Source organism: Coenobita brevimanus, chromosome 110 (genome assembly GCF_032717465.1).
Source record: "Coenobita brevimanus isolate Jiangsu-jjx chromosome 110, ASM3271746v2, whole genome shotgun sequence".
NCBI classification, from domain to species: domain Eukaryota; kingdom Metazoa; phylum Arthropoda; class Malacostraca; order Decapoda; family Coenobitidae; genus Coenobita; species Coenobita brevimanus.
Window position 1 is genome coordinate 50,483,143 of NC_137063.1, and position 25,921 is coordinate 50,509,063.

Genomic DNA, 25,921 nt, shown 5'->3' on the forward strand with positions numbered 1-25,921 from the left:
AGTACATGAAACAATTCAATAAGCAACTAGGCCTGGAATATTCATTGCCTGAATTGATAGACTGCCACACCACACATACTCAAAATGGCAGCCATAGCATCCAAGAATACAGCTGCTGCTGCCCGCACTGGCCCCTCCACAGCCTTCTCGCTACTTCGATACATGCACAAGGCAAGTGTCTGCTAAGTAACAGTATATAGTACATAAAGTTCTCACTACTGGCCTATACTACCTTTTTGTTCTTTGCCAATTCCTCAATATCTATCTTCCTATCTATTGCCAGATGCCTCAATCCCATAAGGGATGGCCACAAACAAATCCCCAAGTCACCCTGTCCAATGCCATTTCACTGTCTTGCTCCCAGCTCACACACCCCTCTTTCAAATATCTCTCTACTCCATCCCTCCATCTCATCCTCAACCTCCCCCTACCTCTCCCCTTCTCCACCTCACCCGCACACACTCTCTGCATTAGTCTCTCACTCCCCATGCTCTCCACGTGGCCAAACCACCTCAATGTATTTCTCCTAATTCCTCAGTAAATCAAAGAAATATTGTCACTTACAGCTTCAACAAAACCTGTAAATCTCATTTGCCAGGTCCATAATTTATAGCACCAAATGTATGCAAAGTTGAGATTTTTGTATCACATCCTTGACAATAATGAGGACCTGTACCATATATAATGGCATAAACTATAAGGTAGTGGTACATTTGTGGCACTTTATCATCATCACTATATATATATATATATATATATATATATATATATATATATTGGTAGTAGGTGGGGGCACCCACCATCCACTCACTCAATCCTCTCTTCCTTCCTTCCACTTCTGTCTTCTTTCCTCTTCCTTCTGCCTATGGTTGACTTTACACTCCCTCTTTTGTCTTTCTTTCCTTCATTTTTCCTCTTCCTTCTGCCTATGGATGATTCTACACTGAGTGATAAGCCAAATGGTTTCCTGTACACCATGAACCCATTTACTACACAGGGTGGTAACCACATAACCAAATTATGGTGCCTGGTGGTTTAGTGAGAAATCACGGTGCTCCAATTGGACTGGGCCGGTGCACATTAATATCCAACAAGTGGTTAGGGTTTATTGCTCACATAATGCCACTCAGGGACGAGTGAGGCTGGTTGCTCTCACCTTAAATGTCAGGACCAACTTTCCTAGCCCCAGGTTCCTAGGCTCCTCATGGGGTGACATAGGATTGGATGAGGGATGGATGGCTATACGGTAATCCCTCCACTATCCAATTTAATTGAGCCAAAGGCATGTCCGGAAAGTGGGTCCATCCGGATAGTGGGCCCCTGCCTCCTGGACTGGTACTTATGGACCCTAACCCAGCCTAACTTTGAAAGTCATCTAAATAACTCCCTACCGGACATGTATAGCACCTATTTACGACCCTATTCACACAAAGAATGGACATAAAACATGAAAGAAAGGAAAAGGAACCAGAGAATAAGGAATTAGAAGTGAGTATGGAAAATATTAGTGTATAGGGTACTTGCAACACGTCTGTGGCCGCCTCCTCTAAAGCGGGCCATACACGCACAGGCGAGCCCGTCCGGTGGCCTGAAGTGGCTGGCCCATTCAGGCAAACCCGGGCTTGTGTGGATAGGGAACAGAAGCCTGCGCAGGCGGCCTCAACGGTCGTCCTGGGATCTGTCGCGGACAGATTTTCGTGGTCAGGCTCCAGTCAAGTTCAGGCAAATTAAGCGTGTGTGGGGTACCGCAGGCCATCAGGCATCAGTCTTGTGTCAGTTGTGTGAGAGAATTTTAAATCCTTGTACGAGCAACCTGTGGCAATAAACCTAAGTGTGGCTGTCAGTCTTTCATGCAGCGAAATAGCACTCCTCATACAGGTATGTATTGTTCTTCTTTATTATTGGGGAAATCAGTGACAACAGCTGCAGGTAGGAATCTTCGTCCATCACCAAGTAATTGAACAAGACATTTTTCTCGCACCGCAATTCTTTCAACATAGTCAGATAGGGAAATTTACTCCTTCTGATCAACCAGTCTTTTGCCCATTTGGTCTGTTTTTTCCTCCTCTTTCTATTATTTGCAATATAGGCCGCAGCAACATCCCCAATAGCATACAGCTCCAGGTCAACTGTGGGCAGCACAGCATCCATGGCCACCCTCACGCCACGGCATTTCGCTTGCAACTGAGCTGAGACGTGAGGCCGACTGAATCGTGTGTGGGCACAGCATTGTTCGTTGAGGCCAGCCTCTTCAGGCCGCCGGACGGACCCGCCTATGCATGTATGGCCCGCTTAAGGCTCTGGCAGTGGTGAAAATGCTCTTGAAGCACATACAGCAATCCAGTGTTGTGCTACATTTAATTCTTTGCACTGTGAGTTATAATTGTTTAACACTGCACATTCTGTTCTTAATCGCGGCATGCCAGTTTCAACCGCCAGTTTCAACCACCACTTTGCACTCCAAACTTAATCCTTTGCACTCTAAACTCTAATTTCTTAACGCTACACGACACTGTAAATTCCCATGTGGTCTAGTGGTGAGGTATTGCAGTTTATTCACCGTTTATTCACAAAAACAAGTACGTGCGACATCCATTGCGATGAACATCTACTCACGACGGTGGTTAGGCAGTAACTGGTGAGGGAGGAGGAAGGGAGGGGTGAAGGGGCCATGCATAAACACAGCTGTTCGGCGCTGCACACCAATTTCAAATTGCGGGTGCAAAAAAACTCGGATTTGGGGGGGATTTTTTTTCTTTTTTTGGCCACTTTTGGGCTCTAAAGGTCCAGGCCCACAATGTCCAGTAAGTGGGGAGTCCGGACAGTGGGTGTCTGGATAGTACTGGGATTACTGTATATCATCATCATCATCATCCACACCTCCTTTCCCACCCTTGGGCAGGGTGAGGACGAGCAACATCCAGACACACACACACACACACACACAAATACACACACACACACACACACACACATATATATATATATATATATATATATATTAAAGTATATATAAAAATATACAGTATATAGACAGGAATATATACTATATACAATACAAGTATACAGTATACAGCAGATGCTCAATTTAACGTACACCAATTTAGTGGAAGACTGAGACAGCACAAGAATTTCCACTGTTTTTCTTCCCCATTTAAAGAAAAATTTCCATGAAACTGAGTATAATTCCGAAATGAGTATAATTTTCGAAATGGTTTGGGCCCCAAATAGTCCGTTATAGTGAGGTTTTACTTATATAGATAGACAAATATATATATATATATATATATATATATATATATACAGTACATATATATATACTGAATGTATATATTCCAGAGATTAGTCAAACTACTGCAAAAAATATATATGTAATATAATCTTCGACAGAACTAAGTCAGATTACTGTACAAATGACATTGCCAGATTATATCTTAGATCAATACCAAGTGTCAAGTCTTGTATACAGTACAGTTAAAACCAAACAGCTCACCACATTCTCTCCTAAGTAGTTTGTGCTGTACTTACCACTTGGAGACATGTATTCAGCATTGCCCCGCATCTCTAGGGAGTAGTTAAGCTGACACATTTTGAGGAAAGCCTGAACAGCCAAGCAGTTGGCATTGTCAGGAAGGAGGATCTGTTCCACCTCATATTGCTGATACAGTTTCACATCATTTGGCCACGGCTCCTGAGCTGGGGAGGTAATGAGAGACAAAGAGGTCCAAACGAAACTGTTTATAAAAGACAAAAATTAAGTTCAACTGACTTCAGTATCATATTCACTGTAAAGTAGGTAACAAAAGTTTCATCAAATCAAATGGTACCTATAAATGAATTAATCAAGAGAACAATACTGTCTAGAAAAAGATGTTCTAGCTATAAAAAAAAAAATCATAAAAACAAAGTTAAATATTCAGGAAGAAGATAATCTATCTATCTATCTACCTATTGCCAGATGCCGTAATCCCATAAGAGATGGCCATTTGACCTTGAGTTATTTATTTTATGGGGAGGGGCATTAAGCCTCCACCAACCCACTTGCTGACACATGGGGAGCACGTTTGGTTTGGTTATATGGTTACCACCCAGCATTGTAAATGGTTTCTTGGCTTACAGGAAACCATTTGGCTTGTCACTTTACGTAAAGCCACCTGTAAAGGAAAGAAAAGCAATAAGAAGTGACAGGAAAGATAAGAGAAATAGGAAGAGAGGAGGGCAGGCACAGAAAAAGACTGATGAAGGCTAAGGAAGAAGTAGGCAGTACTACATCAAGGGAGTGGATGATGGTCGCCAGAGGACATCATTTAGTTTATTTTTGCTGCCTGAAGTTCAGTAATTTATGATTTTTTTTTTTTTTTTTCACGGCATCACTTCCTTTTAAACAATCTACACTCCTTCCCCACCATCTGCTGCAGGAGGTACTACTGGTATATATGTATGGGAGAATGTTCACAAGAAATGATACTGTAATTCAACTGGTTTATATTAATTTGATATTTGTTAAGGACACAAGCAGTCAGTGTAACCACTCCTCTCTCCAACAATCTTAACTTTTCAAAGAGGGAAACAGGATATCAAAGCTTGAATCAAGGAAATCAGAACATAAGTGAATGTAATTAAATACTGGTAATACAGTATATTTGAAATGATACTGAACAGAACAGCATACCTGTATTCTTTATAAAAAATTTCCTGCCAAAACATAATAGCTACCCAATATATACATTTGTACATTTTAGTGTAGATGTTCAGAACACTGATTCCAATGTACTGTATAAGATCTCCATTCTAGAAGATTTCAATGTTCACCATCACCTTTTGCTCTCCTCTCCTTTCACTGATCCACCAGGTGAACAAGCCTACAATTTTTTTAATGACCTACAGCAGCTTGTACAGCAACCTACCCATATCCCCTGCTGCCTTGGAGAGAGTTCCAATATACTTAACCTCTTTCTTACAACTAATCTTTCTGCTAATGATGTTAATCATTCCTCTCCTTTGGGCTCCTCTGATCACAACCTTATCACCTTAAAGTGTTGTATCACTCCATTAAGACCAGTAGCCCCTCCAAAGAAGCGTTGGTTGTGGCACTTTGGAGCTGCTAAATGGGAGGCCTTCAGGGAGCACTTCTTTGATTTTCTCTGGTATGCTTATTGCTTCCATGGCCGAGAGCCATCTGAGAGTGCCTTGCGCAGTATGGAGGTTATTCTCTCGGGGCATGGAAGCATACACTCCTTTCTCATATCCTCTGACTAATGCAAAAAAGCCTTAGTTTAATCATGCTTGTTCTAATGCTGTCCGCAACAAGGAAAAGGCCTACAAAACGTACCTGAGCCAACCCACTCCTGAATCTCATCTCTTTTGTGTTTTTGCCTAGAATCATGCTAAGTCTGTTCTTAGCTCTGCTAAAAATAATTTCATCCATGGTAAATCCTTTGAACTCTCCAACTCAAATTCTTCCTGCTCCTTGTGGTACCTTACCAAAAACCTTTTTAACAACTTTACCTCATCATCCTTCCCTCTTCTTTTCCACTCTAATGGCTCTGTAGCTATTTCTTCTAATGATAAAGCAGAACTCTTTGCTCAGACTTTCTCCTTCAGTTCCACCTTAAGTGATTCCTGTGCTGTTCCTCCATCACTTTCCCCCTCTGACTTCCTTATGGCTGACAACAAAATGTCTTCAATTGATGTATTTTCTGCCATCACTGGCCTCAATACACATAAGGTATATGGGCCTGATGGGGTCCCTCTTGCTGTCCTCAAGGACCGTGCTTCTGTGCTTATACCCTGCCTATGTATGCTCTTTTGCCTTTGTCTATAACTTGCACTTTTCCTTCTTGCTGGAAGAATGCTTACTTTCAGCCTGTCCCAAAGAAGAGTGACCATTCCCATCCCTCTATTACCCAACTGCTTTAACAATCTGGGTTTCAAAAGTTTTCAAATATGTTCTTAAGAAAAAAAATTTAAAGCATCTTTCCTATCACAACCTTCTTTCTGATTGTCAGTATGAGTTTAAGAAAAAAAATTTAAAGCATCTTTCCCATCACAACCTTCTTTCTGATTGTCAGTATGAGTTTAAGAAAAAAAATTTAAAGCATCTTTCCCATCACAACCTTCTTTCTGACTTGTCAGTATGGGTTCTGCCAGGGATGTTCCACTGGCAGTCTTCTCACCTACCTTTCAGACTCCTGGTCATCCTCTTTTTGGGACCTAGGCGAAAGCTTGCTAATGCGCTTGACATCTCAAAGGCTTTCAATCAAGTCCGACATAAATCTTCGATTTCCAAATTTCCATCTTACAGTTTCTATCCTTCTATCTGTGTCTTCATCTCTAGCCTCCTTTCTCGTCATTCTACTGCTGCTGTTTTAGATGGCCACTGTTTTTCTCCTAGGGCTATCAATAGCAGGGTTCCTCAGGGCTCTGTCCTATCTCCAATTCTCTTCCTTTTAATCATCAATGACCTTCTAAGCTGTACATCTAACCCTATCCACTCATATGCTGATGACTCCACCCTTCATCTTTCCACTCACTTCTGACAGCGTCCATCTCAGTTGTTACTTCAACAAACAAAGGATAAATCTACAGCACACCTTATGTCTGACTTGGCTCATATCTTTGACTGGGGTAAAAATTATCTTGTTGATTTTAATGCGCCAAAAACTCAGTTCTTACATCTTTCAACTCAACAAAATCTTTCGCAGGAGTACCCTCTAATTTTTAACAATACCCAGCTCAATCCTACATCATCTTTAAACATACTTGGGGTTTCATTCTCTCAGGATTACCTTGGAAAGAACACATTACCTCTCTTGTAAAATCTGCTTCTAAGGGACTGGGTGTGCTACACCAAGTCTGTGCCTTCTTTACCCATGCACTTTTCCCCTCTTGTGGTGCAATTTTTTGGGAACTCCCTGATTTACACTTCCTAAAAGCATTAATATGGTTATAAAAAACACATTAGGCCAACAGAACTTATTTATTTATTATGCCTTACGTGAGGAGAAGAGCAGACATATATCATCAGAGATGAGGCAGAGGGGGAGAACACACACTAAAATCCTTCAAAGTCTCACAACACGAGGCAAGCTAAGGAGGATGGTGTGGGCAGGAGTGGGCCAGGTGGGGAATGCAGGAGGTGGGAGGGAAGTACAGGGGTCCTGATTGGTTGGGTGGCTGGGAGAGTGAGAAAAACGAAGCGTGACTGGCGTGCAACGACGTCAAGTATTGTGAGGTTGCACAAAGCACACCACGTCACAGCCTGCCCAGTTCAAATTACCACATTACTGTAACAGTACCCGCATTAGAATGTTTATCTCCTTCCGCGAAATCGTGCTGCGTTACAGCAATATCGCGCTACAGCGAACATACTGCATTTACAGTATATACAGTACCTTCCCACAGTGAACGTATTCAGAGTAAATGATTCGCCTGGTGAACAGGGAGGGGCTAATCAGGTCCACAAAACTATAATGAATGCGTTGAACACTGCATGAACAAAATCGGGGAAAGAGTAGGCCATAACCGCCATCTCCCATTTTGAACAACCCCCCGCCCCTAGCAGGGCACAAAAGAAGAAAGAATATAGCGAGTGGATGAGAAACAGGGATGTGGAGGAAGCTGAGAGATGGAATAGAGAGTTATATGTACAGGGGAAGAGGGAGGTGAAAAGATTAGTAAGAGAGAGTAAGAAGAGCATGGATGAGGAATTTGGAAGGAATCTGAGTGTAAAGTGGTGAGAATGTAAGAAATGTTCTGGAAAGAGGCAAAGAGAGTCAGACAGGGTGTTAAAGAAGTTAGTCAGGGAGTGAAAGATGAAAATGGTAGATTACTGGTGGAGAATGGAGAAAAAGTGAGCAGATGGAGAGAACACTTAAGAAATTGTTGAACACAGAGAATGAAAGTAATGCGAGTATAAATGGCTGGGGAATGGCTGGGAGAAAGAGGGATGTGAGATGAGAGGAGGAAATCAGTAGGATGGAAGTTGTGGAGGCAATGAAGAAAGCCAAAATGAGGAAAGCCTCAGGAATTGATGGAGTGTGTGGTGAAATGCTGAAGCATGGGGCAGAGATGATAGTAGAATGGATGTGGAAGATGTGCAGACTGACCTGGGAGGAAGGTAAAGTCTCGGAGGATTGGAAGTCAGGCATAATTATTCTCCTGTACAAAGGAAAAGGGGAAAAAGGAGTGTGTGGTAATCATAGAGGCATCTGTCTTCTTAGTGTAAAAGGAAAAGTACATATGGCAGGATACTTACTGACAGAGTTAGGGAAACAACAGAGGAATTGGTTGGAGAAGAACAGGGAGGTTTTAGGAAGAGAAAAGGCTGAGTAGATCAGATATTCATACGGTAGCTACTTAGGTATTTAGTGCTAAAGTTTCTAGAGAATGGAAAGAAGTTCTATGCAGCCTTCATGGATTTGGAGAAAACATATGACAGGGTGGATAGACAAGGACTGTGGAAAGTACTGTATTAAGAATATATGGAATAAATGGAACGTTGATGAATGCCGTGAAGAGTATGTATGAGGGTGCTATGGCTGCAGTGTGTGTGGACAGTGAACTGGGTGAATTTTTCTATCTGATGGTTCGATTGAAACAGGGTTGTGTCATGTCTCCATGGTTGTTCATTCTGTGTATCGATGGGGTTATGAAAGAGATACAAGGTAGGGCAGTGGATTCTGGAGTGGACCCAATGAGAGAGGGCAGTGTGTGGAAACTCCCAGTACTGTTGTTTGCAGATGATACTGTGTTGTTATGTGAAGGCAAAGGGGAGTTGCACGGCTTGGTGAATGAGTCTGGGACAGTGTGTAAGAACCGAAATCTAAAGGTGAATGTAGCGAAGAGTAAAGTTATGGTCTTCGAGAGAAATGAAATCACTGAATGTACAGTGAGGTTTGACGAGGAGGAAATAGAAAATGTGAGTGCATTTAAGTACTTGGGTTGTGTGGTGAGTAATGATGGAAGTTTAGAGGGTGAAGTGCTTGAAGGAGTACAACAAAGAGGAAAAGCTGTTGGTTCTTTGAAAGCAGTGTTAAGAAACAGGGAAGTGAGCATGGAAGTAAAAAAGTTACTGCATGACAGTATTGTGATACCAACTCTAATGTGGGGAAGTGAACCTTGGACCTTGTTGGAGGGACACAAGTCAAGAGTAAGAGCTGTGGAGATGAGTTATTTGAAAGGAGTCACATGGAGAGACAGACTGACAAATGAGGAGTGATAGAACATTGTGGTGCGGATGTGGATGTGACAGGAGGCATTAGGAGAAACATATCGAGGTGGTTTGGCCATGTGGAGAGGATGGATAGCAAAAGACTGATGAAGAGAGTGTATGTATGGAAGTTTGGTGGAGGGGGGTGGAGGGTGGAGGAGGCCAAGGATGAGATGGAGGGATCGAGTGGAGAGATATATGAGAGATGGGGATGTAAGCTGGGAGCTGAGCAGTGAAATGACAGGGGACAGGAAGACACGGAGGCAATTTGTCTCTGGCAACCCCTTACGGGATTAAGGCGTCTGACAACAGAAAGACAGACAGACAAAGGAAAAGGGGAAAAGAAGTGTGTGGTAATCATAAGGGCATTTGTCTCCTTAGTGTAATAGGAAATATATATGGTAGGATACTTACTGACAGAGTTATGGAAATAACAGATGAATTACTTGGAGTAGAACAGGGAGGTTTTAGGAAGGGAAGAAATTGTGAAGATCAGATATTCATCCTTAGGACTCTAGTGGAAAAGTTTCTGGAGAAGGGAAAGAAGTTGTATGAGGCCTTCATGGATTCGGAGAAAGCATATGACAGAATGGATACATACTGTAAGAATTGTGGAAAGTATTAAGAATATATGGAGTACATGGGAAGCTGCTGAATGGCATGAAGATTACCGGTATGTACCGTATGAGGGTGCTAATGCTGCTGTCCTTGTGGATAGTGAACTGAGTGAATTTTTCTGTCTGAATGTTGGACTGAAACAGGGCTGTATCATGTCTCCATAGTTGTTCGATCTTTATATGGATGGGGTTATAAAAGAGATAAAAGGTAGGGCAGTGGATGCTGAAGCAGTCCTAATGTGGCAGGGCGGTGTTTGGAAACTTCTTGTACTGTTATTTGCAGATGACTGTGTATTGCTAAGTGAAAACAAAAAGGAACTCCAAGGCTTGGTGAATGAGTCTGAGAGAGTGAATCAAAAGGTGAATGTAGGGAAGAGTACTGTACAGCTATGGTGTTCGAGAGAAATGAAGTCACTGAATGTACAGTGAGGTTGGATTATGAGGAAATGGAAAATGTGAGTGCATTTAAGCACTTGGGTAGTGTGATGAGTAAGGATGGAAGTTTGGAGGATGAAGTGCTTGAAAGGGTGCAAGGAAGAAAGTTGCTGGTTATTTGACAGCATGAATAAGAAACTGGGAAGAAAGCATGAAAGTAAAAGAGTCGTTGAATGATCATGTTGTGATACCAACTCTAATATATGGAAATGAAGATTGGATCTTGTTGGAAGGACACAAGTCAAGAGTGAGAGTGGTGGAAATGAGATATCTGAGAGGAGCATGTGGAGTTACATGGAGGGACAGACTGACAAATAAGGAAGTGAAGGGGCATTGTCGTGTGGATGTGACAGACAATGTTGGGAGAAATACACTGAGATGGTCTGGCTATGTGGAGAGGATGAGGAGTGAGAGGCTGATGAGGAGGGAGTATGTGAGTGAGGTGGAGGGGGGGGGGGGGAGAGGAAGGCCTAGGATGAGATGAAAGATGAAGTGGAGAGGTATTTGAGAGAAGGGGGTGTAAGCTGGGAGAGAGCAGTGAAATGGTGGGGGACAGGGCAACATGAGGCAACTTGTGGAATGAACAATATTAAAAGACATTACATATCCTTGTATGATAAGGCAATAAAAAATACAGAAAAGCATTTGCCTAAATCCTACTGATGACAATGTTTACGTCGGCGGGTAGCGGTTTCGGCACACTAGCGTAGTTGCGTACCCGGTACTGACCACTAGGTGTAGATGGCGTGGGTGGAGAAAGCGTTGTTCTGATTGGCTGCACAATCACAAGGACTGTGTGTTTAAATATGATTGGCTTCCAGTCACACGTTGTGGCTACAATACCATGAGTTAAACATCTCCTCAGAAATAAATCATTTTCTTGTGGAAAAATGCGAGTTAAAGCATTTTTCGTGAGTTTGGTGATCATGGTGACTTAGATAAGGACACCATGAGTTAGATCATTCGTGAGTCAGAAGTCCATGAGTTATGCGAGTGCACTGTACATTTATATACAGGATGGGGTAAGTTCTATCTATCTATCTATTGCCAGATGCCATAATCCCGTAAGGGGTGGCCATTTGACTTTGAGTTACTGGTTTTACGGGGAGGGTAAGTTACATCTGCATAAAACAGGTTATTAATTTTAGGATGAGGTTAGGTTAAACTACAATGGACTGCTATGAAAATTTAGGTAAGCTTTGGGTAATCATCACTAACAAGGGTATTCTCATGCCAAAAATGTTCTTAAAAATGATGACGTCTGACTGTCTTTGATGCACTGCAAGATGGCATCCATCTAGATTCAGAATCATCGGGGATTGTAAACAAGGACCCCTTGTCAATGCTGTTCACCACTTTCAAAGAAATAATAAAACACTGAAACTTGAAAACAAACTCAGAAAATACTCAGATTCCCATAGGGGTTTTGGTTAAAAAAAAAAAAAATGAATACTTCAACATAAGGTGGTCCTTCGTCTCCCTACGGATTACCAACCCAATTAAATTAAAGCAGATACCTTTTCTTTTTAATTGTAATATAAAGTCCATCATACAGTGTACAGAAATTGTACTGATATTAAATTCCCCATAAAGATGGAGGTCAATTCCGAGGCAGTTAAGGTTATGCTGGCAACCACTGAAATTAAACTAAAAAATGCAATAAATATGGAAGCATTCTGGTATATGACAAATGCTCCTAGTCAATATCTTCCCTATTAAATCATCGCTTAATATCATTCCGCCAAGGTGCCGATTAGTTCTGTTTGGACTAGGCGTAAGTTAATATGAAATCTGGGAAGGTTTTCATCTCGTGCCATGGAAACCTACTCTCTGTGCAGTCTATGATACTTTGTGAAATAGCCTTACCTCCCAGCTCCACTGTAATTGAGTCTGTCAGCAATACCGAGGGCATTTTAAGGAGCTAAGCTACACCCTCGGCAAATGTTTTGGTTGTGGTGAAACAGCTGACTGCAAGACCATCATGCCACACCCTACAGACAATTGCGCATCGTCGTCATGGTAACGTGACGCGCTCAATACAACATGGCCGGTGGGTCAGTCTTGAGCGAGCCTCCGACGGGAAGGTTCATGTGTTGTGTCTTCCAGTGCTCCCTGAATAGTGCTCAATTTTTTTTCACTTGCAGATGAAGCCAACTGATCTCTCACCTACCCACGATGACTTGTCCAGCCAAGAAAGTTCCTTGGATAACGAGGTAAGACTAAAAGTTACTTATAATCATGTGTAACGCTAATGACAATCTTCATACATTAGTTATAACTCATATATAAATAATTATTAAACAAACTGACAATTGGAGCACTATAGCAACATGATTCACTTGTAACAATTTTAATAACTGCATCTTTACTTAACAAATTCTGATCAGGAAAATGTATCTGCCCACCGCTCATCCATATGTTTCCTTAGTACAGTAAACGAAACAAATGCCTTCACAGTATTGTATGAGTACAACATATTTACAATGGGCGAAACATAACGAAAGTCTCACCTCGACAAATAACTATCTCAGATTATTCAACTTTTCCCGCGATGTATCCTACTCCCTGGTCCCTGCGAACACAGGTTACTGATTTCGCTTACTGTACCACTCCGGACAACAGCTGAAAACATTTATATGTGAATACTTATCACACTTATAATTATGTTGGTAAAGTGCCCCAGTTATACTGTTTAAATAATAAACACTTATAAATTTCAAAGACGCAACATTTAGTTCTCAGGGACCAAGCATCTTTGCAGCTTGTGAACGTGTGTGTGTGTGTGTGTGAGAAAGAGAGAGAGAGAGAAAGAGCTAAGTTTCAACCTTTCCTCGACAGGATACCACACCTACAAGTAAGAGCCGTCGCAAGAGCTACTGTAACAAATGCGATTCGTGCTCCACTGACTCAACCCACAACCACACTCAGGTAAGCATTTTTTTTTTCTTAATCCAAAACCTCTTTCAGCTCAGCTGAGAGCCAAATGAAATCAGATTGGGGTGATATGACCAAAGAGTTTCTTCGTTTTTTTTTTTTTTTTTTTTTTTTAGAAGGGTCCTAATTCTCCTTCAACTCACTTGATGGCTAAGTGTGACTGGGGGACTGGGGAGTTAATTTGGTTGTACAATATATATATATATATATATATATATATATATATATATATATATACACCTCTTTCAGCTCAGTTAATAGTCAAATGTACTGAGACTTTGAGTATAATGTTTTTTGTGTTTTTTTCGCCCTTACCAAATTTTCTAACACATTTTAGCTCAGTTTATGGCCAAGTGTAATAAGGTCGAAAAGGTGATTTGTCTACAGAGTTTTTCCAAGCTGACGGAAATCCTGAGCCCCTTCACCCCATTTGGTGCCATGGTCAAGGTCCGTAATTTCACGGTCACTAGCGACTCAGATTCCTTTTTTTTTTTTTTTTTTTATTATTATTATTATTTTTTAATTAATGGGATGTTAATATTTCCTTACATGGTAGCCTATTTATGCAATCCATGTCGATACTGAAAATGAAAGAGAATACTTTACAGAGATCTATCCATCCATCCATCATCCAATCCTACACTGCCCCATGAGGAGCGTAGGAGCCCGGGGCTAGGCAGTTGGTCTCGACATTTAAGATGAGATGACCAGCCTCACTCATCCCTGAGTGGCATTACATGAGCAATCAACCCCAACCATCCCTTGGATATAAACCTTCACTGGCTCAATCCGATTGGAGCGCAATAATTACCCACTAAACAACCAGGTGCCAAAATTTGGCTATATGGTTACCACCCAGCATTGTAAATGGTTTCCTGGTGTACAGGAAACCATTTGGTTTGTCACTCAGTGTAGAGTCACCCACAGGCAGAAGGAAAAGGAAAGAATGAAAGAAAGAAAGACAGAAGAGGATGGAAGGAAAGAAGGATGGAAGAGAGGAGAGGGCAGACACCCGAGAGCAGCACTACATCGAGTGAGTGGATGGTGAGCGCCCCGACCTACCACATAAAAATAAAAAATGAAAAATAAATCGTTAATAGGTGTTACAAGCCTTCCCAGGTGACGAAAGATGAGTGTGAGCGTAGTAAGACTGGAGGGCTGATTTGCCTCATAGCCAAAGAGATTCATTTCTTCCACATAACCAAGGATCGTATCCTAAGTGGCATAGAAAGATTCGTAGCTCCTCGTGTATAGCGAATTATTTTGCATTTTACACCTTAGCACTCTACAGTATGTTATTAATGTAATCTCAATATCAACCTGGTTTGCATCAATAACCCCCAAGAGGGTAGTGAGATAAATCGCTAAGGAATAAATGCTACGAATCCCTCTACGCCACTTTAAATACGACCTAGGGCTCATCGAAGTTCATGTAACCGTGACTTGAGCCACATTATTAAATCTGAGTTAGCAAAGGCGTTAGCAGACCCTAGATAACTGACAGCCACATAGGGAGCATCTGTAATTGTTGGATGTGTTCGGCCTGCACCCCACATCAGAGTGTAGTCAGCAATGATAGAGAATGGTTTAGACAGGTTAGCAGAAATTACTGTCAAATACTGAGGGCTTCTTCGCGCCGTCAGATTTAATAGTATGGCCCTTAGAAATCACATTACCTGTGGCCCTCTTCCGTCAGATAAACACAAAGAAGCTTCAGCCACTCACACTTTGCGGCTTTTCGTGGATATATTGAAGAAGACCCCATTGCACCTTTTCCTTGCCGGTTCATTATTGCTTATGGAATGTTACATAACTCCAACAGTGTACGGTGATGCCTTTATATGTTATTTCAGTAATTCCCAGGCGATTTAATTCAGTTTTGGTGAGACATTTGCAACTGGAGGAGTTAAATTAGCCTTTACTGACCCCGTCACTACGACAGATAATCTTCAAAGTTCAGGCAGAAAAATTAAGCTAGCAAAACACATCACTGTACTGGAAGGGGTAATATTCTCCTGCATGTTATTAAGACAGTCTGTGCTGATAATAATCAGATGACGTAAATAACAAAGAAGAGAATACAAAAATGGAATATGAAAACTAATTCGTTAAGGATGCGGTGCCAGAAAGCCTCCTAAGCCCGCGAGACTCAACACACTCTTGACGCCTGGTGACATGGTGATAGAGGTCTCGGTTTTGGAGCGCACTATGGCCTACGCGCTACGATTCGGTTCCTAGAAGTGACCAGAGGTTTATTTATCATGCAAGAGCTGGCAGGGGCGTACCTCGGTCTCCTACCCTTAAATAACCCAGCAACTTCGGGCCCCTACATTCCGAAGGAGACATGATGGGATTGGCAGTTATACCGTTTACTTCTTCACTGTTCCATGTTATATGAATTTAGCTTTCCATTTTCCATTCACCTCCCTCTTTCTATCCAACTCTCAATTCTCTGGCCAATCAGACTCTTTGATGAAGTTGGCTTCCATCTTTTCCCTGTTCACTCAGCAATAAACTCGTAATTAGTGACCTGGAAACATCAACCACTGAGGGTGGTATTCTGGAGGAAGACTGAAACTTAGTGAAACTAATTATCTGCTTCAATGACTCTTGTTTTATCAATAGGTATTAATCCAAACCTTCTCCACTACCGCTGCTACTATGCTTCCTTTACCTTAACTTGGCACAGATTTTCGCCCTTTTGAACCTTATTCGACGTAACTTACTGACAGGAAAAGGGCGATGGTATGACTCTACATCAGTTCCATATCATTTCTTTGTGATTAGTGTTACAGTGTTAATCTCTTAATACAACTCAAAATTCAAGATGAAGAGATGGTAGTTTTATGCCAAGTTGCAGAGAGAGAGAGACAGGGAGGGGGGGGGAGAGCATATTGTATTTTACACTGCCCTTTTAAACAGCATTCGGGTGACTAAGAAGTTAACATCTCCAACTCACTGTTCCCTAGATAAGGTAAAATGGAAAACTAGATAGAGATAGTGGTTCCCTCCCGCTCCCCCTCTCTCTCTATCTATCCATCTATCTATTTATCCCTATCTGTCTATCTATCTATCTATCTATCTATCTTTCTTTCTTTAACCTCCCTTCGCTTCCTATTCTTCACTGTATTCTTCTCCTCTCACTTTCTCCTTCTTTCTCTTTACCTCATTCCCCCTCTTTCTCTTACCCTCATTCCTATCTCTTCACTCCTCCTCTTCCCCCTCCCTTTTATTTCCTCTCCCACCATCTTACTGTTCCTCTCCTCTTATCCTTCCTTCTTCCTCCCTCCTTCACGTCATTCCTTTATTCCCTTCCCTTCCCTTTCCCTCATTTCTCCTCCTTTCTTTCCCTGCACCTCCCTCAGCTCCCCCGTCCCCTCATCCTCATCCCTTTTCCCTCACCCTTCCCCTCATTCCTCCCCTTCTTCCTCCCTTTAAAATAACGAATAACCATTTAATAGAATAAATAATTATGATCCTGATTTATCCCTCTCCCTTCCTTCAACTTTCCTTCTGTCACCCTTCATTTTTCTCTACTCTCCTCACATCCTTTCCGCCCTTCTCCCTCAGCATTCCCTCCCTCATCCGCCTCCTTTAATCCCTTTCCCCTTCATCCTCCCCTTCCCCTGATATTCCCCTCATCCTCCTTCCTTCCCCTCATGTTCATTATCTTCCTCCCTTCCTATCATTTTTCCCTTTCACCCATCATCTCTACCTCACTGTCCTCCACATTCCTTCCTCATCCACCTTTGCTCACCCCCACACCTTTACAATTCACACCCACTACACTAGGCCGTCCCACACCTGGTACGTCACCTCCTACAGTGTCGTTTTTGAGCTCAGTTACACGTCGGTCATATCCAGAGTGGTAGGAAAGGGTGCAGGGAGGGAGGTGGCAGACGCAGACAGGCCTGATATTCATGTATGTTTGTATTTATGTAGGGGTTGGTGGGTGGTGGCACACACGCTGTTTCCTTTCATGTATACGCGCGCGCGCGCGCGTGTGTGTGTGTGTGTGTGTGTGTGTGTGTGTGTGTGTGTGTGTGTGTGTGTGTGTGTGTTAGGATTTGGCTACCACACACTCCATCCCTGTCGCGTATATGTATGTATGTATTTATGGTATAGAGACCGTTTTACACACACACACACACACACACACACACACACACACACACACCATCATGTAGACGTAAAGTGAGCTCCAGGACCCTTTCTCACCCCCGCATCCCCACACCCTAATCTCAACGCAGCGTCCTCTCCGGGGCTGGATGCATCGTCTGTCGGTAGCAAAACTTAAGTACAAAATACGAAACCGTGCTGAAAGATTAAGTAGGCTGCTTCTCCTCCCTTCACTACGAGATGTCTTTCCTGAGTTATATAGATAAAATCCTCTATCTGTAACGAGCACAAAGCGTACATTGAGTCATCGTACTGAAAGGGTTAATGGAGATCGTTCCCATCTCCTTCCGTACGAGAAATCTCCCTAAAAAAGTTGGATGATTTAGTATACAGCAACCGTGAGAGAAAAACATAATCATTCTGAAGGGCATAAATTCTTCAGTCAGTGAGGTATTTGGGGATGAATAGTTGTGTAAGATGTTAGTCATAAAATATAGTAGTAGTAATAGTGATGATGATGATGATGATGATGATGATAATAATAATAATAATAATAATAATAATAATAATGAAATGACATCCTGGTACTGCAAGGGGTTAAGCAGAACAAGCTAAATTCAAGCTAATTTTTAATTTGTTTTTCGTGGAATGGAAAATGGAGGATGCTGGAAATGATATAGATTTGGACAGTTGGTTTGTTTTTATCTGGTGGAAATGGACCACTCCCACAACTTGACTACTAAATCATGGTTGCATGAAATTCGATGAGCCTTAGATATGAGGCAGAGATGAGTCTTCTTGGTTACTAGTCAAATCGACCCTCCAATCTGACTACATTTGGTCATCAACTGGGCTGAGAGGTGTTAGGGATCTTCGCCAGGTCAGAAAAAACTAACTAAAATAATTATGTTCTAGTACTTACCGTATACATTTGGTGGAAGGATACATGAGGGAATGGGGCTTGGGATGGTAGGGAAGAGTTGAGATGGTCATTGATGGAGGGGCAAGACATATTATACGTTTGTCACTATAGCACGTTTGATGTAACCTGGTACAGATCCCTAAACCCTTTCAGATCAGCTGACGGCCAAGTGTAGTTGGATTAGAGGGTCGATTTAAATAATAACCAAGGAGACACTTTTCTACCCAAAAAAACAAATGCTTATCTAGTTTCATGCAACCACGACTTAGTATTCAAGTTGTAGTGCTGGCCCAGTTCCGTCAGATGAAACAAACCGACTACACTACCTTCGATGGGCTCTGGGATTAGGTGCCTGGCAATGAATTGATAGTTTTAGTTCCACAAGATCTAAATGTCAGCCTGACTCTTTGGCTCCACCGGGTTTGTGTATCACGATCAAAAAATTTAGCGCGTTTTGAAGACCGCATTTTTTTCTTCTTTTCCGATTATGGTAAGTGTATATCAAATGCCGCGTCAAAAGGTCACTGACGTCACGCCGCCTCCCCCGCACACTCCCCAGGGCTCATGAATTCGCAATGGGAGCGGATGAGTCACTGGAGGCGGGGTGCGGCGGCAGGGGTGAGCATATCCTGGTCTTCCCGGGCTTTTTAGGGAACGTTTCGGGTTGACAGGACGTCAGATATGGGTAACCTACATTACTCTGCTGTCATCAGCTGGAAAAAGATGATTATATCTAATCAGCCTTCAATGTAAATCACTTCAGTCCTATGACACATATTTACATTATGTTCTTGCCATCGCCAGACGTTTTTATTCATTCCAGACAGACGTCTAATGGTGAAGAAGTTAACAACGGCTATATCGAACCAGTCCAGATTAAGAAAAAAAAATCTCATGTTCCATGCATTTAAAAGTCCAAAATAATATAAGAAAGAGATCATCGTACCAAAGTGATTAATGACGAGATAACAAAGGCTAGCATTCACTCGTACAATACTCATTTTACTCTAACTTTAGCTCAAATTATCGTCCCTCTGCCACTTATACTGTATATTGTGGCTCAGTGGCAGACAACGACAATAATATGGCTCCGCACCCTTAGTACAACACTTCTTTGTGATTAACACCATTATGTAACGCTAATCTAAAGTTACAACTCAGCACTGAAGATGCGATGAAAATTCTAGGCCTTAGCAGAGTAAAAAAAAGTGTGGATTTCCCTGTTTTTTCATGAGTGGGTTCCGGTAGACGAGACTGAAATCGATATGACAGTTAGACACTATGAACAAAGAACTTTCCTCCCGCTCGGAAAAAAAACAAAAAACGGGAGTCTGAAACTGGTATTACTGGCAGACAGCCACGGAGAAATGAACACATTCTGGTTATCTTTGGCATTTGATGAGAAAGGGTTTATTGCAGCCTGTTAGAGACTGCTGACAAATAAATATGTGATTACAGACGAATCAGATATCAGTTGTAAAGACAAAATAGTGGATCCTGATTTTCTCAGGCATTCGAGAAGAAAATTCGGATAGACGAGACTTCGATTTAGGCATTGGTTAGTATGTAGCATTATTAACTGAGGCCTTTTCTTGCTTTCAGTACTGTATAGGAAACTGGAAGTTAAAGGTCTGTGTTACTGACAATTTTGACAAGGCAATGGCGGATGGGGCTAGATTATTCACTGCTTTTATAAGGGAGTGTTCGTGTAGATGAGTCCCAGACACATACGATTTATCGATAGAAAATTTTGCGTCCTCTTAGCAAAAGAAAATCGACAGTTGAGGAATAATTTCAGCTGCGAGACAACAGAGATAAGCGTAACCTAGTTTTGCCAGGCCTTTGATGGGCGGTTTGAGGTTGGCGGGACATCAGCTTTAGGTTATATTACTTGAGACTTTATCAGCGGGGTATTTTGCATCCGCTCGGTTATGAAGATAATAATGGGAGTTTGAGTTTAGTTCCGACAACACAGGCGAATGCCCTTTCCCATTCCCACTCTTTTTATCCTGTGTCGTTTATTTAATTGAAGTATTAAAAGGTCCGGTTGGTGGGGCTAGTGGCAGTGGCTTTACGTCCTTTCTAAAACGGAACTCGAAATCCAGGAAAAAGTTCCGGCATCCTGGTATAAATTACCATCAATTATATACTTTTCCAACTGACACTTAAACAGAAACCAGTAAGGTTTGAATGAGTTAGTGCGACGTCTGAAACAGGCCTTCAGTGACACAGTAATGCCTTCTGAGGGCACAGGTTTCCCATGCCTGCATGATAATCGTCTAGGCGCTGCCAGAATCTTGCTCCTTTTATACGAAATCCCAGTGATGTAATACAACTGTTGAATTATTAACTGCGATTGTGTAGTACTATCACTATGTAACGTTTGCCGACACATCATGCCGGTTCTGCTAATGGAAGATATTACATGAAAATTTTATGAAGAATTTTCATGTGGAAGAAGAATACGATATGGAAAGATACTGTGATATTCGACAGGAATGAGAAACACAGGACAGGACACGAAGCTATTAGAGGACTTCAGGCGCGCTCTCGCTCATGATATCAGCCTTACATCTCTCAGACATTACCAAGGCAGACTCTTGCTTCCTATGACAACAAAGAAAGAAAGAAAAAAACTAAGACGTAGCCTTCATTTGTGTGTCTGTTTGCTAGGTTGTTTCGATAAAATAAAACTCGTGGCAGGATTAGCAGCAGACTTGACTAGTGCGTGCATGTGACTTTGATCTGAGGCCAAATGTCAAAGGGCATCACCACGCACGAGGCAGGATGTAGTGCAGCTGACCTATAAATAAATGCACTAAAAAAAGGGAAAAATGAAAACAAGATAGAAAAAGAAAAAGAAAACGTGCTGGAAATTGTATTTTATGGAAACTGTAATCTCTTCACTACAAGAGGTTTCCATTAACCCTTTCATCCCAAGTAATGTAGGCCTACGTCCTATTTATTTTTGCTACACTGAGAGGCTTTTATTTAGTTTAGGAGAAACTTTTCGAACTTAAGGAGTCAAATATAGCTGTCATGAATCTCTAAAGTACGAGGGGTCTTTCCCAGCTTGAATAAAATAAACTGTAAATTGCAAATTACGTCATCGGACATAGGGGGTTAAGCTGAATTTATTATAAACCGGCTCGGTCAGATATATATATATACAGTATATATACTTACGGCTTAACCTCTTTAATTTGATGACGTGTATATTATATTTTATCCGGTTATCAGATTAAGATTGCATTATAGTTAGGAAAACCTCTCCTAGTGAAAGAGTTTCATGAAGGCTATATCTAACACCCCGATTCAATATTCTCTCCTAAGCCAAATAAAACCGTCTGGAGATAGCAAGACTATAGGAGATGTCATGGTAGTGAATGGGTTAAAGGAGAGTGTGTGTAACCCCTTCGCTAGGAGAGTTCTCCCTTAATTGATTTAAAACTATTTTATAATTGTACAGATACGACGGGAAAAAGACGTTGATATCTTAGTGAAGAAGTTAAAGTAACTTGTATATAAATAAATCACTGAGTACTCCTTTAACGTCTTCAGTCTCAGGGCGTTATTTTTAGTTTATTCTTACTATCTCAAGAAGATTTCATACAGATTGGGGTAGATTATCTAAATGCACTGTAGGGGCTTGAGACGCCATTCATTAACCCTTTCACTACCAAGGGGCATTTTCAAGGTAAGATTGTAAGTAGGAAGAATAAACTAAAAAAAGAAAAAAAAAGTCAGAGGTATAAAGGGGTTAACGCAGACTGATTCTATCCCCTCCACTATCAGAGGTCTCCTTTAAGCTCTTCAATCCAGCAACGCGTTTTGAATATTGTTTTTGCTGGCTCCAGATTATTTTATTCGGCTTAGGAGAGAGAGAGAGAGAGAGAGAGAGAGAGGAGTTTTCGACATGGAAATGGTAGCTATGGCCTTCATTATCTCCTCCACTGCCGGCATACTCACCTAAACAAGAAAAAAAGAGGTGCGTATCGGACACGGAGGCCCCACTCCTTACCTGAATCAAAATGACGTGACTGTAGTAAGGATATAGTAACGATTTTTTTTCTTGTCACCGTAGGGTTAGTGAATATTTGTAAAGAAATCGTCTGGTGGTAGCAAGAACGAAACAGAAATTTGTTGTTATTGTTGTTGTTGCCGGCGTAGGGTTGGTGGAGAATATTTAGACGATGATAAGCCATTCTCAGGCTGATAAAAACAAACAAAAGTCTAGTGGCAGCAATAATAAAAAATAGCTAAGATGATGATGTGGAAGTCATAATGAGAGTGTGTTAACCCCTTATATGCAACGAGATATTCTTTCATGCCATCTTCAGTCGACCATATTCAGCCTAAGCGAAATCTCTGTCAGTGGAAGAGTAATGCGAGAGACGTCTTACTCCCTCAGTTCGAAAAGTCTGTCCTAAGGCGAATAAAACCATCCGGGAGAGTAAGAATACAAAATATCATACAAAATAACTTACAGTGAAGGATAGGTTAAGGGACATTGTTTGTTGTTTCTCCACTATGAGATTTCTGATTAACTTTACACACTTGAGAGAGGGGGGTGTGAGTTGGGAGCAGGGCAGTGAAATGGCGGGGGACAGGGCGACTTGGAGGCGATTTGTTTGTGGCCACCCCAAACGGGATTGAGGCGTCTGGCAATAGATAGATAGATAGATAGATTTTTATTTTTTTTACCCCCGCTACTTCCAGGCGATTTTCATCAGCTGAGGAGAGCCCTATGGTGGTGATGGGGTTAATGAACGCTATACCTAACCCTATCAGCTCGAAAAGGCTCTCTTAAACTGAAAGAAATCGTCGCGTCGTAGCAAAACCACAACATAAAAGACAGCGAATTAAGTTGAATGAAATGTTTTGTGTGGTGGTAGCAAATATGGCGATTGAGTCGTCATCGTACATAAGGGGTTGGGGGCTGTGTTTATAGTTATTAAATTATTGTAGTTTTCCCTTTACCTAAACTAAAAATGCTTGATGGTAATGAGGAGATAAAATGGGGGTGTTCGATAAAAAAGAGGGCGTAGGTTCGATAAATTAAAAAAAAAAGAGGAGTATGTTGATAAAATAGGGGGAGTGTCTTCGATAAAAAGAGAGAGTATGTACGATAAACAAAAGGATTATGTTTGTACCTCTGACGTTACTCGAGTTTTTCACTTAGCTAAATAAAATTGCCTGAGGGTAATGAGCATGAGATGAGAGAACAAAGACGTCACACCGTATTAAAACGCCAACAGAGACTATTTCTGAACTTCTGATCAAGAGTTATCAATCATTCTTTGAGCCAGATGATGTCAGTGTTGTTGTTGTTGTTATTATTATTATTATTATTATTATTGTTGTTGTTGTTATTATTATTATTATTATCATTACTACTACTACTACTACTACTTCTACTACTACTACCACACCACCACCACCACCACCACCATCACTACTACTACTACTACAACTGCTACAACTAGAGGAATTGATCTAACTTAGAACACTGTGCTAATAAAGGAGTTAATGAAGGCTGTACTTAACCCCAGGCGTTCCAAGTCTCTCCTAAACTGAGTAAAATCGTCTGGAGGTAGCTTGAATTAAAAGTGCATGTTAGTACTGAAGGGATTAAGCTGAATAAAATCGTCCTGTGCAAGACAGCACTGGATAAAATAAATAATCGTGTCACTGGAGGGAATTGTGAGGCTTGTTTTTGACCTCTTCTCTACCATAAATCTTGAATTAAGTTGAATATAAATTCGATTATAAATATAGTAAGAATATGATGAAGAATCAAAGACATCGTCGTATTAGAGAGTTTATTGTTGCCTGTTAGAGACTGTTTCTACCTCCTTCACTGCGAGAAATCAGTGGCGTAGTAGCCCGTCTGGCCATCGGAGGGCGTGTGGGGGGCGTGATGTAGATTGTGTGTGTGTATGGTGAGAGGACAGTGCGGTGTGTGAGTAGAGACAGACAGATAGATATGATTACCATACTGCTATAGTTACTTCACTACTACTGCTACTGCTGCTGTGGCTTCTACTGTTAGTACTACTTGTAGTACCACTACTACTCACTAAAATATCACGCAGAACTTAAAACAAAAAAAACAGCACTTGTCCATAAGTGCTTTTATGATTATGACTGGTACTGCGCCACACAGCACGTCCGAAATCCTTTGATATTTAAAAATATGCAAATACTGTGATAACCGATTACAGTAGTTACAGATATACTGCAAGGCATATTTTATTAACGAAAACATCACGTACTATATATGTTGCTCACTCAGATTGATCATTATGTTAATATCCAAGTTTCCAGTAATCATAAACACTATTAAACTGCACATATTCAGCACAGCCTCCACTGAGCAGAGAATACATCACAATAATATATCTTCTTCCGCAGCTTTGCTCATGTTTATATGGGGTCACTGTCTCTAACTAGTCGTCTCCATTCTCCTCTACGCCCAAATGCCTCCCCTGGTGTATTCTTCTCCCTCATACCTATCTTGCTGTATACAGTCCATACACCGTCTCCTCGGCTGACCCCTTCTCCGTCAATTAAGCAGTCTACATTACAAAGAAAATAAAGCAGATGTAATTTATCCTTTTCTTGTGTACGTCTCAGAATGTCTTAATTCTTCTTTTTTTTATGACTGACCGAAAACTTGTTCACAAACTGATCCACGTTGATACTTTCGGTTCTTGCGTGTTCACTTCCAATTACACCGAGATCACTAAGTCATGGGCTGAGTGGGCGACGTCAGCGATTATGCTTTTGCGAGGGATCGCCCTGGAGCTGAGTATAAAACCATTTAGTAATAGCATGAATAAAATAGACACCATGATGTTGAAGGGTTAAATGCAGTACGTTGGAGGCTGCTTCTAACCTCTGATATACTGGAGGTCACCTCTAAGTTATATAATACCGTCTGGTAGTATCAAGTGTAAGGTTAAAAGTACTTTATCCTAGTGAGGGAGTTTACCCCTTCTCCTCCACGAAGATCTGTCTTTATACACCCTTGCTATCTTCAGGCAGTTTTGTTCAGTATAAAAGAATTTAGCGACGTGGAAGGGTTTGCCGTAGCCTTTATTCTTTCACTATCATAGATCTTCCCTGATACTGAGTAAAATCATCTGTTAGCAGCACGAATAGTGGAATACTCGGGACGTAGTCGGGGTGAGGTCATTGGAGATCGTTCCCAACCTCTTCGCTTCGAGACATCTTTACGCTGAATATAAAATCCTATGAGCTTGGAAAATTAATACAGAAAAAAGTGTTACTGTATTGAAGGAGTTAAAAGAGACTGTTCCTCATATGTCGAAAGCCAGGAGGTCACTTTGGTATTTCCTTGTTGCTGCCAGATGATTATGTGCAGCAGAGGGATACCCCTGCCCGATAAGGGCTTTTTGAAGACTGCCTCTTTAAAGCTTCCCTATGAGATCTCTCTCAGAAGTTGATTAAAGTCTTCTTGTGGTAGAGAGACTAAGACAGGATAAAGGCGCTATTATAATGCACGGATTATTCCCCCTCAATCCCATGACGTATTTCTGAACTTGATTCTTGCTGCATGTAGACGACTGTATTAAGTTCTAGAGAGGTTTTCCTAACTCTATGGTTTAGATACAACCTTCATTAACGCCACTGCTGAAGTGCTGTTCTAAATTGAGCACA

The 25,921-nt window shown here is 41.4% G+C and overlaps 2 protein-coding genes across 2 annotated transcripts in view; one reads left to right on the top strand and one right to left on the bottom strand.

Moving 5' to 3' along the window:
• The window catches only part of LOC145417474 (metaxin-2), a 72,969-nt gene extending 60,745 nt beyond the window's left edge, over window positions 1–12,224 (bottom strand). Inside the window, exons 1-2 of the mRNA XM_080286181.1 lie at window positions 12,130–12,224; window positions 3,529–3,696 (exon numbers count right to left, since the gene is read on the bottom strand). Coding sequence (XP_080142307.1) covers window positions 3,529–3,696; window positions 12,130–12,175 — 214 coding nt within the window. The 5' untranslated portion in view covers window positions 12,176–12,224. The remainder of the gene's footprint in view (window positions 1–3,528; window positions 3,697–12,129) is intronic.
• Window positions 12,225–12,244: 20 nt separating this feature from the next.
• Window positions 12,245–25,921, top strand: part of LOC145417587 (uncharacterized) — a 48,684-nt gene continuing 35,007 nt past the window's right edge. The window contains exons 1-3 of the mRNA XM_080286292.1: window positions 12,245–12,268; window positions 12,384–12,476; window positions 13,102–13,191. Coding sequence (XP_080142418.1) covers window positions 12,245–12,268; window positions 12,384–12,476; window positions 13,102–13,191 — 207 coding nt within the window. The remainder of the gene's footprint in view (window positions 12,269–12,383; window positions 12,477–13,101; window positions 13,192–25,921) is intronic.